This window comes from Phyllostomus discolor, chromosome 8 (assembly GCF_004126475.2).
Source record: "Phyllostomus discolor isolate MPI-MPIP mPhyDis1 chromosome 8, mPhyDis1.pri.v3, whole genome shotgun sequence".
NCBI lineage: Eukaryota > Metazoa > Chordata > Mammalia > Chiroptera > Phyllostomidae > Phyllostomus > Phyllostomus discolor.
The window spans coordinates 102,222,942-102,237,442 of record NC_040910.2 but is presented as its reverse complement, the minus strand read 5'-3'; the positions used below and the strand labels follow the sequence as shown (position 1 = coordinate 102,237,442).

Genomic DNA, 14,501 nt, shown 5'->3' with positions numbered 1-14,501 from the left:
AGTGGGAAGAGGCATACTTATATATAGAAAAAAACTGGAAGTTTCCAGAATGCCCCACAATACCCTTCGCTTAGAACTGTATTGTGTGACAATGTTGATTTAAAAATTTTTTTTTCCTTCTGTGAAGAGTGGTGGTGATTATTTGCTTAAGACTGGTTTTCCCAAGCATGTGGCAGACGATTTCTTATGGCTATATTCGCTTGACCCAAAACCACCGAAGACGACCACCTGAATTGTCCAGTGTATAATTACAGTACACCTCACAAGATAGTTGCTTCGGAGGTCTCAGGTCCAGAAATCAGAACTGCTGCCCTATACACAAATTTATCTAGGACAAAATAAGGTACAACCAATTAACATCTTTAAAAACTAATGTTGATGGGACCGGCTCGGCTCCGAGAGGACGGCAGGTCTGCACGCAGGCGGAGGCCCGCGGCCTGGTGGTCGTCGCCGTGGGGTCAGGAGCAGAGCGGGAGCAGCGGGAGGCGGCCCTCAAGGTCGGCCATCGCACGCAGGGGGTCGGCCCTCCTCGTTGGTTGGTCTGGGTGCCTCGGCGCCCCAAGAACGCACCCACACATTTAAAGTACCCTTCTTTAGAAATTACATCCAAATCAGCGGGGAATGTTGTGTTTTCAGATACTTTTCTGCCTCATCCCAAAATTTTTCTATGCTCATTATAGAAAACAAAGGCAGTATCAGAAGGAAAAAATGGACAGGTGGAACCAGAAAGCTAACAGAGAATGCAGTATTTCAAAAACAGGGACTTAACCTCAGTGGAAAGCGTTCCGTTTTCGCCTGCCACAGAGCTTATCGGCCAGAAAGGTGCTTAACGTATGTCTGCATATTTAATATTAAAAATAAAAATAAATAAAAGCCAGGGTTCTGATTCAGGCAATGATTTAAGAGCCTGAGGGGGAAAAATGAAAAAAAAAAATTCAAGATTTAAAAAAATCGAGACAGGGAGAGAGAGAAAGTAAGTAGATCCAGCTTTGGAATTCAGTTCTCTGAGGTGAAAAAAAATACGAAATGTTTAGCTATACTGAGGCTGGATAAATTTGATCAGTAGAACACAGGAGTATGTTAGCCCTTCAGTTCTGCCTCCCCTTTAATAAGCCCCTGGCTGCCCGTGCTCGCTCGAAGTTCTCCGAGCTCAAAGATGCTCCCCGCCGGACGGTCCGGCCCCGGCGACGCCGCCCTCGCCACCTGTGCCCGCTGCGACCACAGGAGTGTTTGCAGAGGACACGGCAACGCGACGCGGTTTTCCTCCCCTCGCCACACGTCTCAACCGTGCTGGCCTGGAGCTCGGAGTGGTGGGCCCACCCAGCGGTGGGACGGGCCTGCGGCCCACCAGGGACAACGCTGACCTGCGCTACCACCCAGGTTTCTCAGCCACTATCAGCGACGCCGCGTCTGCGACTTTAGTGTACTGGTTTCCCTAACGGTTCTAGAAAAATAAAGCAACCTCGAAACAAGAAGTGTGCTATGGGACTCCGATGTGTCATCCCACAGGGGCTGAGCACGAGCGCGGTTCCAGGGGAAGTGAGAGACGGCCGTGGCCGGGGGAGACGGTCTCCGCCACTTCCTCCTCCCGACAGCGAGGGCTCGACTCGGACTTGCGACACCTGCAAGCCCCTGGCGGCTTCCCTGGGGGGGGTCCCCCTGCGCTCTGCGAACATGAGACACGGAGGGCGGGAGCGTGTCGGGGAGCCCAGAGGACACTTGAGTGTTAGGCAGAGATTAAAAAACCGCCCAGGACTGACGCTGAGATCTGCGAGCCGAACCTCGCTCTCGAGTGACCTGGTCCGGAGACCCTCTCGCATGCACCCCTAATCTCTGCAGCACCTTTGAGTTGTACGGGTGTAAGAATAACTTTGAACTATAGAAGTTATATGCATCTTTAAGAATCACATTTTGATGATTATAAAAAATTTTTTTCTAGTTTACAACATAGGTCCAGCTACACTGAAAAAATTACACCGCTTATTGAAATACATTTCATTTTAGAAACAGACTACTAAAGAAGTCTATACAAAAACTCTAAAATAATTTCTGTAGTAAAATAAAGAGTGCGTTAGGAGAGCTACACAAAGGAGAAAACTTCCAGCTTTCTCAATAATGCTTGATATGCGGTGAGACGGGCGAGCTCGGCTCCGTGGCGAGCACCGAAAGCTGAAAAGAATTCATTACGATACACAGTGATACAATTAATGCTCTGGGCTAACCTCACAGCCTTCCCGATTAGTACAAAGGAAACCAGGCCTGTCCCCTCTTTGAGGAGAAGTCCAGGATATAAAAGCAAGCATACCTCATCGGCTGATATGAAATTATAAAATTCCACAAGTCCGAGTACTTGAAATTTATAAAAGTCACCAGAAAATGCAAGCAAGTTGGGCTTCGGTTTGGTGGTTCCCCTGGTTTAGGTGGCAGTCCCCTCCATGAGCTCGGGGTGGTCTCGCCCGCCCAGGGGGGTGCTGATTCCCCGGGGACGGCGGCAGAGCTCCTGGTGGAGGCCGCGGAGGGGCTGCCGGCCACAGACACGCTCACCAGCTCCCTCTGCGCGCTCGCACGTGGGCGCCCGGCTCGCGGAGAACGCACGTGAGGAGACGGCCGTTAGTGATGCTGTGCCGGACTGTTCTTCTCTGCCAGGTGCCGCAGAAAGCTGTCCTCGCCCTGGCCTCTGTGGTTTAAAGGCTCGCTCTTAAAGAGCGCCGGGGGCGGGGGCAGGTGAGGCACGGGGGGGATGGGCAGGTGGTGGGGGTGATGGGGGTGCGGGTGGATGTGCAGGTGCGAGAAGGGGTGGGGGATGGGCCGCGGGGGAAGAGTGCTCACGGGGTTCATGTTCATCGGGGGGGGCGGGGGTGGTGGGGGTGTTCACTGCGGACGGCACGGGGGCGGCGGGGGAGGTCGTGAGTGGGATCTGGACGGCGGGCGGCACGTTCACGGGGCTGGTGACCCGGAAGCACTTCTCCTTGTGGGCCTTGAGCATGTTGGAGAAGCGGAACCGCTGGCCGCACACGTCGCACGGGTAGGGCTTCTCGCCGGTGTGCGTGCGGCGGTGCCGCTTCATGTTGGGGCGGCTGGTGAAGCTCTTGCCACAGATTTCACAGATAAAGGGTTTCTCTCCTGAGAGGGACAGAGACACACAAAAACGATTAGCTCCTTGGTGGTGATTAGGTGTTCAAGCTACTCCTCGGGTTAAGAAAGACGGCCACTCCTCTCCCTTACGGCACACTGTGTTCTGACAGTCTCCCTAAGTGGGGGCTTAGCCAACAAGCAGAAATGAGTCAAACTCGCACACAACTTATCATCCTACCACCTGGGTTTGGTTCAAAAGAAAAGGCGTCCACAGCAGCAACCCCTCACCCCTACAGGAAGGACCGCTCATGTGGCCTTTCTGGGCTCGGGGAGCCACCGCCACAGACGACTCTCTCCTCTAGGTCCAGGCAAGTTGCTGCGATCTGGCAGCGACGTCTGACTCTGCATCCAAAAGTGAGGTTTTGCTGGTAACGTCCTGTGAGGAAATGTGTCTCTTGGCGTCCACTTGTGCTGAATCCTTAGCGTGGGCCTTACTCTTTAGTGCTGGACCTGGGGGAGGCTGGCTGTGCTCAGCCCACAGCGCGCACCGGCAGGGCAGTGGCCCCCGTGGCAGTGCCACTGGACCCTCCGAGGAGCACTCGGCGTCCCAGTGTCAGCCTGCTCCAGGCCCCCGTGGACTCTGACAATCAGAAATGTCCCCACACCATTTCCAAGTGTCTGCAACACGGGGAGGGATGGGGGTGTGGGTGCACCACTGCTCCTGGTTGAGAAATACTGAGCCAAGGAGTCAAACAGGAAACAGGACCCCACAGTTGGTTCTAAGGGCACCGGGGAGAAGTCAGGTTGGGGGTCTGAGAGCTCCATTTCTAAGCTTCCTAACTCTCCTTTGGACTCACTGCTTAGGGCCCTGCCGTGTCTGCCTGCCTCTCGACCCAGGCTACTGAGGGAAACACAATGACAGTTCAAGTCCATCGACCGCGTCACACGGAAGCTGAGGTGGGGACGGAATGCCTGGGCCACCTGGGCCTCGGCAGCGACGTGGTTGTACCTATCAGTTCCTCATCCAAGCTCAGAGTGTGCAGCTGGTACCTCCCAGTGACTCCTGCCACGAGCGAGTCTGCTGTCACTTCAACTGCTGCCCCCCTTCTTACCCACAGCAGCCCTACTCTACTCCACGTAAATGCTCCTGCGTGTCGGGTCTCACTAAGCCCTCGGCACGGCTCTCGGTTTACATCTGTCAGCCCCAGTGTCCCTCGCGGTGACACGCCAGCAGACCGACAGGCCTGTGCGTAGGCTTCTGTCATTCCTGTTTCGCTGTGCGGAAATGAAGAGACCCGCCCACGGGTCCATAGCTGGTGCAGGGCCGGCACTTACAGCTGCACTCCAGCTCCAGAGGCAGTTGCTGGCCCTTCCCGCCCCGCTGCTTTGCGCGCCCCTGCACACACCACGGAAAGTTCTCTCCTTCACTCCCCTCCACTCCAGGATGCTCCCGCACCAGGAGCAAACATGGCTGCACCCGCACGCAGGCCTCGTTTCGTCTCTCCGCCTTCAAAGCCCTCTCCTGCTGCCCCCCTGCATCCACACCAGCACTTCCCTCCCGTCCCCGAGGGAGGGGGCTGAACGGCCAGGAGGACCATGTGCTCCATGGTCGCCGGCTCCACTTTCCGCCTGCCACCCCTCTCTCCTCCTCCAGCCCCCCCACCCCCGGCTGCCGCCATGCCGCGCCCTCCCTGTGGCTCCCGGCCACCTTCCCAGAGGAGCCCAGCCTGTGTTCCTGCTCCTCCGTCCACGTCCTTCACATTCCATGTTGAGTGGGATTTTAATCAATTATGATATACCCACCTGAGGGAAAGTGCCATTAAAAACAATATTATACAAGTATAGAAATACCTGGCTGGCGTAGCTCAGTGGATTGAGCTCGGGCTGTGAACCAAAGTGTCACAGGTTCGATTCCCAGCCAGGGTACATGCCTGGATTGCAGGCCATGGTCCCCAGCAACCGCACATTGATGTTTCTCTCTCTCTCTCTCTATCTCCCTCCCTTCCCTCTCTAAAAATAAATAAAAATCTTTTAAAAAAGTATAGAAATATAATTACTGACATAAAATCTATAATCTATTAAGATTATAGTATACTGGGGACTCCTGGCAAGATGGAGGCATAGGTGGACACACCGTACCTCCATGCACAACCAAGATCAGAACAATTTAGAGGCAGAATAACACCCAGAACTGACAGAGAATTTATCTGAATGGAAGTTGGACAGCCAAGAAGTTGAAGTAGACCTGTTCATCCAGACCGGTAGGAGGGGCTGAGAGGAGGAACGGGCGCGGGTCATGGTGCACGGAATTGGGGAGAACTGGGTGCATAAGGCAACTGGGAGCATGTAAGCCTTCTGGGACGCAGCGGTGGACCCTGAGTACGAGAGCGGCAGCTAGCAGACCCGGTGAGGCAGTGATTGTGGACCAGGGCAGAGCGCGCAACCCAGGATCCCAGAGAAGGGACTGAGATCCCAGGAGAACGGAGATACCACCATTGTTCCCTCCTGCTCCCACCCCCGCCTCCACATACAACGTCACAACGTCACTGGACTGGGGTGCCCAGCCCAGGTGAACACCTAAGGCTCTGCCCCTCACTGGAACAAGAGCAACCAGACGGGAAAAAAAAAAAGGAGAGAGAGTCATGTCTCCAACAGAAGAATGGATCAGTCGCCCAGGACTCATCCTTTTGAGCGACCAAGAAATAGCCAGTCTATCAGATGCACAGTTCAAAACACTGGTGATCAGGAAGCTCATGGAATTGGTTGGTTTTGGGCGCAAATTACATGAAAAAATGCAGGTTATCATAAAAGAGATGAAGGAAGATGCACGGAAAACCAATAGTGAAGGGAAGGAAACTGGGACTCAAAACAACAGAGTGGACCAGAAGAAAGAAAAAAACAACCAAACAGGAGAGAATGAAGAAATAAGAATTCAAAAAAACAAGGAGAAACTTAGGAACCTCCAGGACGTCTTTAAACGTTCCAACATCCGAATTATAGGGGTACCAGAAGGGGAAGAGGAAAAGCAACAGATTGAGCACATATTTGAACAAATAATAAAGGAGAACTTCCCCACTCTGGCAAAGGAAATAGACTTCCAAGAAATCCAGGAAGCTCAGAGAGCCCCAAAGAAGTTGGACCCAAGAAGAAACACACCAAGGCACATCATAATTACATTAGCCAAGGTAAAAATGAAGGAGAGAATCCTAGAAGCAACAAGAGATAAGGGGACAGTAACCTACAAAGGAGTTCCCACCGGACTGTCAACTGATTTCTCAAGAGACCTTACAGGCAAGAAGGGGCTGGAAAGAAATATTCCAAGTCATGAAAGACAAGGACCTACATCCCAGATTGCTCTATCCAGCAAAGCTCTCATTTAGAATGGAAGGGCAGATAAAGTGCTTCTCAGATAAGGTCAACTTAAAGGAGTTCATCATCACCTAGCCCTTATTTTATGAAATGTTAAAAGGACTTATCTAAGAAAAGAAGATAAAGAAAAAAATATGTATAGTAAAAGGACAGCAAACTCACAATTATTAACAACCACACCTAAAGCAAAACCAAAAGAAACTAAGCAAACAACTAGAACAGGAACAGAACCACAGAAATGGAGATCACATGGAGAGTTAGCAACAGGGAGTGGGAGGAAGAGAGAGGGGAGAAAAGGTACAGAGAATAAGTAGCATAAATGTAGGCTGAAAATAGATAGGGGGAGGGTAAGAATAGTATGGGAAATGTAGAAGCTAAAGAAATTATAAGTATGACACATGGACATGACTAAAGGGGAGGATGTGGGTGGGAGAGGGTACACAGGGTGGAGGGGAGTGAAGGGGGGAAAATGGGACAACTGTAATAGCATAATCAATAAAATATATTTAAAAAAGATTATAGTATACTAAGTAAAACAAGTAAGTTGTGAAAAGTACAATTATCTACTTAAAATTTTAAAAAATGATTTAATTTATTATTTATTAGATTACTTATTTATTTTTAGAGAGAGGGGGAAGGGAAGGAGAAAGAGAGGGAGAGAAACATCAATGTGTGGTTGCCTCTCATGCGCCCCCTACCGGGGACCTGGCCCTTAACCCAGGCATGTGCCCTGTCTGGGAATCAAACTGGTGATCCTTTGGTGAGCAGGCTGGCGCTCTATCCACTAAACCACACCAGCCAGGGCGATTTTATTTATTTCTAGAAAGAGGGGAAGGGAGGGAGAAAGAGTAAGAGAGAAACATCGATGTATTAGAGAAACATCCATCAGTTCCCTCTTGCACACCACCAACCAGGGATCAAACCCGCAACCCAGATATGTACCCCAACTAGGAACTGAACTGGCAACCCTCTGGGTTGTGGGACAATGCCCAACCCACTGAGCCACGCCGGTCAGGACTATTACCTGCTTTAAACAAAAAGTACATATAGAAAAAATATGGAAAGAAATACAACAGATGTCACCAGTGACTGTCTCTAGGTGATGGGATTATGAGTGATATCTTATGTATTTTTAAACTCATATGCACATTCTGGTTTTCTAAAGTAATATGATGTACTTGTACTACAAAATATATTAAAACAATCCTGCTTCATAGCCTACCCAACTCCAGGACCCGCTCGTTCTGGATCCTCCAGAGTTAGTAGTCCTCGCTCCCTAGTCTTCGAATTACTTGATTCTCTAACACTTCCTGGGTGCAGCAGACCCTTTACTCACAGACAGCGTGCATTTAATGCAAATTGACTGGCTTCTGACTTCGTTACGTGCTCACACTGCTCTGGTCCTGGGCCTCACCAACCACCTCTCACTATAGACTTCCAGGGTAAGTGATATGCCACAGAAACACCAAAAACTGTTAGAACTCTCCTGCCACAAACCCACAGATTCAAATTAAATGGGTAATTTTTACTGCTTTATAATCTTTTATTTTCATTCCTTAACGTTCTACCAAATTTTCCACATTTGTTGTTCCAGACATAAGCCCACGATCCTGCTCCCTCTACTTCTCACTATGCATGAAGCCCATCTCCTGACTGTGCTAAGGACTGACGTCAAGACTCCTCTGAAACCCCGCGGTGTGATTCCAGTGAGGCTGAAATCAGGAAGCCAAAATGAAGTATCTGAAGCCAACCACCTGCACGATGTCCCACTTTAAGGGACAGTTGGTCAGTGGGTGGCCGGAAGATACACTAACAACTGATTCCATCCACGGGACCAGAAGAGCATGTGTGTATCTCTAGCGATGCATCTGAAGATGTGACATCACTCTCACATGTGACAGAGCCACCCAGGCTGCAGCAAACAGCAGCCTGCAGAAGGAACACAAGAATGAAGACAGAGAATCTGCAGGGAAGACAGAAAAGAGCAAGAATCCGGTGAGCTGTCTTCTGCACGGCTCAGAGGAAAGAGCGAGCCGGCCAGCAGATACCGGCATCCCGCTGGCCTGTATGGACCCCTGTGAGCCGCACCAGACGTCTGTCCTCCCAAGCTTTAAACCCATTTTACAAACAGCCTACTGGGTATTTCCACCTGAACATCCCACAGACACCTCACGACTAACAAGTGAAAAATTAAATTCATTATCCTACCAGCAAACCTCTCCTCCCTGCACTACTCTGTTTTGACAGACGGTATGTAAGCTCCAAATATGGAACTAACACTCGACCCTTCCTTCCCACACCACCGACATCCAACCCGTCTCCAAGTTCGTTGGGCTGTACCTCGTCTGTCACTTTGATTTCGCCCACTGCTATTCCTACAGTCCCCTCCATCACAATCACTCACCCAATCGCAGCCAATATCCACCCGGCTGGCCTCACCGTCTCTCTTCTTGCCCCCCACCTTTCGTCCACTCTCCACACTGTGGCTCTCAGATGACTGTGCTTAAAGCCTCCCCGAAATTCTCACTGTCTTTAGAATAAAGTCCAAACTTTTTACACAGCTTATGGCTTTGTGTGTGTATGAGTGTGTGTGTGTGTGTGTGAGAGAGGGAGAGAGAGAGAGAGAGAGAGAGAGAGAGAGAGAGAGAAGGAGGGAAAGAGGGAGGGAATGAATCTGGTCTTGCTTACTGCTCTCCCATATCATGTCTTACCACACTCCCTGCCCCCCCAATGCATCAAACTCTAGCCGACCCCACTGCGTTCCATGCACTTACTATACTTCCGTCCCCAACCCTCTGCTATGCCTAGCTTGTCTGTCAGCCCGACCTGGCTATAAGCTCTGCGAACCCAGGGACTATTTCAGTCTTGTTCATTATATAGTAGCCTCGGTTAGCAGATTCTCACCCATGCTTATTAATGCTAGGACAGACACTTCCCCCCACACAGGAATGTCTATGAAACTGACGTACACCCCACACCCACCGTGTCACTGCAGGACTTCCTGTGGTGAATACACCAAGTCTGTCCTAACACTGACTGCCTCTTGGATTCAGTGAGGTGTGGCACTCACCATTCAGTTCATTCAATTACCTTTCTTTGTTCTAATTCTCTGTCCCCGACGGCCTTTTGATTATAATTTAGCTTCTAGTATAAATTATTCTTTAGGTAAGGAATATGCTTACCAAAGAACATAAGAGTTTAAACCACTGACACTCCGCCTTTTCACTGCAAATAAATCAGCAATTTTATTTCTGTATCATTAAGACTATTCAGCACACACCAATCCCTGATCTGCTTGAGCGCACCAACTTCTGGAAGCCGAAAACCAGGCTCAGGGATGTGCTTTCCACCCTCATGATGCCCTGTGATTCTCTCCATTTTATTGCTTGCTACATCAAATCTGTATCAGAGTCATTACGTATGTGGCTCTGCACTCAGACTGCCTTGGACAAATTATTTAATGTCCAAGACTCAGTCTCCTCATCTGAAAAAATGAAGACAGTGATGACAGGTTGTCGTGATAAGCTGAAAACAGGAGACAGGTGCCTGGCACACAGTGGACACTCGCTGCATTCTAACCCCACTGCCACTGTCGCCATTGTCACTACTGTCGCGGTCACTGAACTGGAAGCTCCTTGGGAACAAAAATCGAGTCTGAATTCAACCCTGGGTCCCTAGGCCCTTAGTGCCGTGCCTGGTCCCGGAGGAGCCGCAGCCACTCTGGGGGGAACTCAGCCGCCGCACTGCACCCTGGGAGGCCCTGCCTGAGGGCGGGGCGTGGTCCCCGCAGAAGACCCGCCTCACTTCTCTTTAACTGCGGCCCAGTCAATGTGGGCTCCTCCAGTGGTCTCCGCGCCCCCAGAACAGAGTCTAATGTGGTGCCACCCAGGCACGAGAGAGCTGTCCCTTCTCTCCCTTACAGCTAACCCTTCTGCCCGTGTCTCCTCAGGCACTGCTGTCGCCCTCACTCACCCTCACTCACCCTTCCCGAGGAGCCAGAGGCCTGCAGGGCCGCTGGAACTTGCTTTCGGCCGCACCGCTCTCGGGGGGCACAGCCAGGCCTGTCTGGCTGCACCACACAGCTGCTTTCCCAGTGTGAGCGTTACACACAATATTAAAAGGCAGATGGCGAACCAGGGGAAAGAACTTTAATGTTGCTGTCAAACACGGTCCAGTATATATAAATGTATATAAAGAGCTACCATAAACAATGAGACAGTCAAACACTGTAAGAGAAAGCGGAATACAGAAAAGGCACAAGAAACTCAGAAAAGAAAATATACTGATACCCAACGAGCATATGAGAAAATGTTCAATCTTACTTAGTAATGAATTAAGTGCAAGGTAATACAACAGAAACCATTTCTCACCTGTCTGATCAGCAGGGATTTATTCAGCTCTGGAATGGGCTGAAGAACTGGGTGTTTTCCCGCACGGTAAGGACCCGGCTATTTTGCAACACACCACCAAGTCTTAAAAAATGTGCTTACCCCTTTGCCCTCATAATCCCATTTCTAGAAATTTACCCTAAATAATGCTATTTATCACAGTATTATTTATAACAGTAGAAAAGCTGGAAACAAATCATCTAAATGTCTAAATGGGAACTGGCTAAATAAGTGGAGATGATATGCTTTACTTTATAGGATTATTGTAAAAATCTGATTATATCGGCCAAGTGGAACAATGTGTGTAAGCATTTAAGACAGTGCCTGGCATACACGTGCCTGATAATGATGGTGACTATCTACTGCTGGGAATGACACAATGCAGTGCAATGAAGAGCAGGTCACAGCAGAGTGGAAAGACCCCAACTCTGTCCTATCACTACACGCATGAGCACATGCACCCTTACAGTGTCCATCCGTATCTACACTAAGAAACTAAAGAATTCTTAGGAATGTATGCCAAAATGTTCATTTATTGATTGATATTTTAAGAGAGGAGGGGGGAAGGAGGGAGAGAAAGAGAGAGGAAGAGAGAGAAACATCGATTTATTGTCCACTTATTTACGCATTCACTGGTTGATTCTTGGATGTGCCCTGACTGGGGATCAAACTCACAACCTTGGCGTATCAGGACGACACTCTAACCAACTGAGCTACCTGGCCAGGGCTGGCCAAATCATTAACAATAGTGCTCTATTAATGATAATATTATGGTACATTTTAATTTTGTTTTCAATTTTCTTTTTTTTTTTAAGATTTTATCTATTTATTTTTAGAGAGGGAAGGGAGAGAGAAAGAGAGACAGAGAAACATCAATGTGCAGTTGCTGGGGGCCATGGCCTGCAACCCAGGCATGTGCCCTGACTGGGAATCGAACCTGCGATGCTGTGGTTTGCAGCCCTCGCTCAATCCACTGAGCTACGCCAGCCAGGTTGTTTTCAATTTTCATATTTTCAAATATAGTTGAATAGGTATGTATTACTCTCTTAATGAGAAAGGTAAAAATTTAAGTGACTTTAGAAGAAACAGGCAACGTTCAGCTTGCCTCGCTGGTCCAAGAATACTTAACATAAAATTTTATTCAACAAATACATTAATCACAAAATATGCAGACTGTCATGCTGTGGACATTTAGGGGTCTGAAGAAAAAAGAAAGGCAAAGGGAAGAAAAAGCAAGAAAGGCCGGGGAGCAGGAGAGGGAGGGACGGAAGGAAGACACGCGGGCAGACACGAAGAGACGCGAGGGGGGTGCGGGGCAGAGGCCTCGGCGGCTGCAGGTCCCCTCTGGCCCGGCAGGGGCTGCCAGGCACCGCCACGTGCCGGGCGCTGTGCGTGACCGTGACACAACCACCATCTTCAGAAACCTATTTTCTGTCTAGTTCCATAGTTTCCTGCGGAATAACCAAACCCAAGTCCTAGAAGTGACTCAAAACTTACAGCCTCTCCAAGAGCCATCAAATTAAAAGAGAATTTGTTGAATATTCTATATAGTCTGCTCTCCATTTAGGCTTCAAAATTATCATTATCTTTGGAGGTGTAATTTACTTAAGTAAACTCGTCATCTAGCCCACAGGTGGCAAACACAAGGCCCTCCACCTTATTTTATCCGGCCCAGCACCGAGTTCCCACCTGGCGGCAGCACTGAGCTCCTAGCTCCTTGTTAAGGAGCAGTTACATGTGCACAGTCCTCAAGTTTCATTCGGCCCTTTGAAGGCAACCGCGAGGCTAATGTGGCCCCTGGTGAAAATGAGTTTGACACCCCTGCATTCTAGCCTAATTCTTAAAATCTGAGGGTGCTCTGCTCTGAGTGGGAAGGAAGCCCAGCAAGCAGGCATTTTTCTTTGGACTTACACAGAGAAATGGACCCTAAGGAGACGCAGTCGTGGGCAGAAACGCCTCACCCTAGTGAAGCAAAAAGGACATCAGGCCAAGCAACACGACGCCTTGAGGTTCCTTCCAGCTCTGCTCCTCTGCAGACCGGCGGTTCCAGCCTTTCTCACACCATGGCACACATGCATTTGTTGCTAAAATTCTGCAGCAGTGCACCAAAAAATAAAACAGGTATAATTTTGATTCATTCACACCACACAGCTTGTGTTGGCTGTCGTCACTTTTTATTTGACAATCTAAGGGAACAGAGGTCCATGCCCCTGACTAAACAGATATTACATGTTTTAAAAATTCTTGTGGCACACTGTTTGAAAAGTCACTGCTGTAGACTAACAGAGCCTAGAATCGTATTAGATTTTATTTAAAGACCTAAGAAATGCTTCATATTGTTCAGTTTGTGCAAAGACAGCTGACCCCAGAACGTCAAGTTCAGACTAAGAAACAATGACGGCGTTTTCCAGGGGAGCTACTACTTTAGCGAGTTCCCTGGCAGCGGGACAGTCAGACGCATCCCAGGTCCGAACCCACGCTGGGCAGAACGTACCCTGAGAACACAATGTAGTTATATTACTTAACCTCATTGGATGGATGTGTTCCTGAGAAGCAGCGAATTTTGGTAAATTAAACCAATCGAACTTTTAAGACTATTGAGAGGATCTTCTATTTGAAGCGGTCAGTGTCCTCTATTTTTAAAGGCCCAGAACCCTTTCCTCAGAAAAGATATACACAGAACAAGTGTCGTGCCATTTCAGTAGACCCCGTGCCCCCAGAATCCATTCTCTTGAACGAACCTGCTGTTAAAAGGCACTGACGAATAATCTTTTTAAAAACAGAGTTATCAGAGCCCAATTATTCAGTATTATAAGCCTACATTTTTGCATTTCAGGTTCACGTACGTGAAATTTCCACTTGGAATGAAAGCTGGCGGTTCAGACTTTGCGTGGGCAGACCCACAGGGGCCGTCCACGAGTCCCGGCGACGCAGCCCCGCCCCCCCACATGGCGAGCTCACCAGTGTGCGTCTTCATGTGCTCGTCGAAGTACTGCTTCATGTTGAAGTCCTTGCCGCACCACTGGCACATGAACTGCTTGTGCCCGATGTGGATGCTCATGTGGGAGCGGAGCTGGTACTTGTACTGGAACCTCTCGTCACAGTTCTGCACGGACACAGTGGGCACGTCTGAACGCCACGTGAGACGGCGTCACCTGAGCCCACCCTCCGCGGCCTCTGGGGCGGGTTTGCTTTTCACACTCGAGACACAACCTGCTTTTGTCAACTACTTCCCTCTGCTGTAACCCGTGGCTGTGTCATCAATAAAAGGGAAATTTTCATTCAACAACCACTGACATATACCCGACTCCTGCAAGTCACTAAAAGAAAAACAACTCCTGTGTTACTCCCAATTTAACTCAATCCAAAGAAGCTAACAGTGTGTTTAAAAGGACACTTCTCTACCGAGCAGTGAGAGAACAAGCGACACTCAGAGCCCGAGGCTGGAGACCCTGCAGAAACGCAGCCTGGCGCCCCCCCCAACCCCACCCCTGGTCTCACCCACAGTCGGCCTCCAGGCCGGGGCCTGGGGGCGCACACTCCTCACCTCACATCTGAAGGGCTTCTCTCCAGAATGCTGCAGGGAGTGCACCTTGAGGGACATGCTGCGTTTGAATGACTTTCCACAGGTTTCACATGTAAAAGGCATGTCTTTTGTGTGTGCTGCAA

General features: G+C 49.5%; 1 protein-coding gene across 1 annotated transcript in view; it reads right to left on the bottom strand.

Annotated features, from left to right (window-relative positions):
* Window positions 1-2,112: 2,112 nt before the first annotated feature.
* ZNF652 (zinc finger protein 652) overlaps window positions 2,113-14,501 on the bottom strand; it is a 56,638-nt gene continuing 44,249 nt past the window's right edge. Inside the window, 4 exon segments of the mRNA XM_028521903.2 lie at window positions 2,113-2,850; window positions 2,852-3,123; window positions 13,794-13,938; window positions 14,380-14,495. Coding sequence (XP_028377704.1) covers window positions 2,611-2,850; window positions 2,852-3,123; window positions 13,794-13,938; window positions 14,380-14,495 — 773 coding nt within the window. The 3' untranslated portion in view covers window positions 2,113-2,610.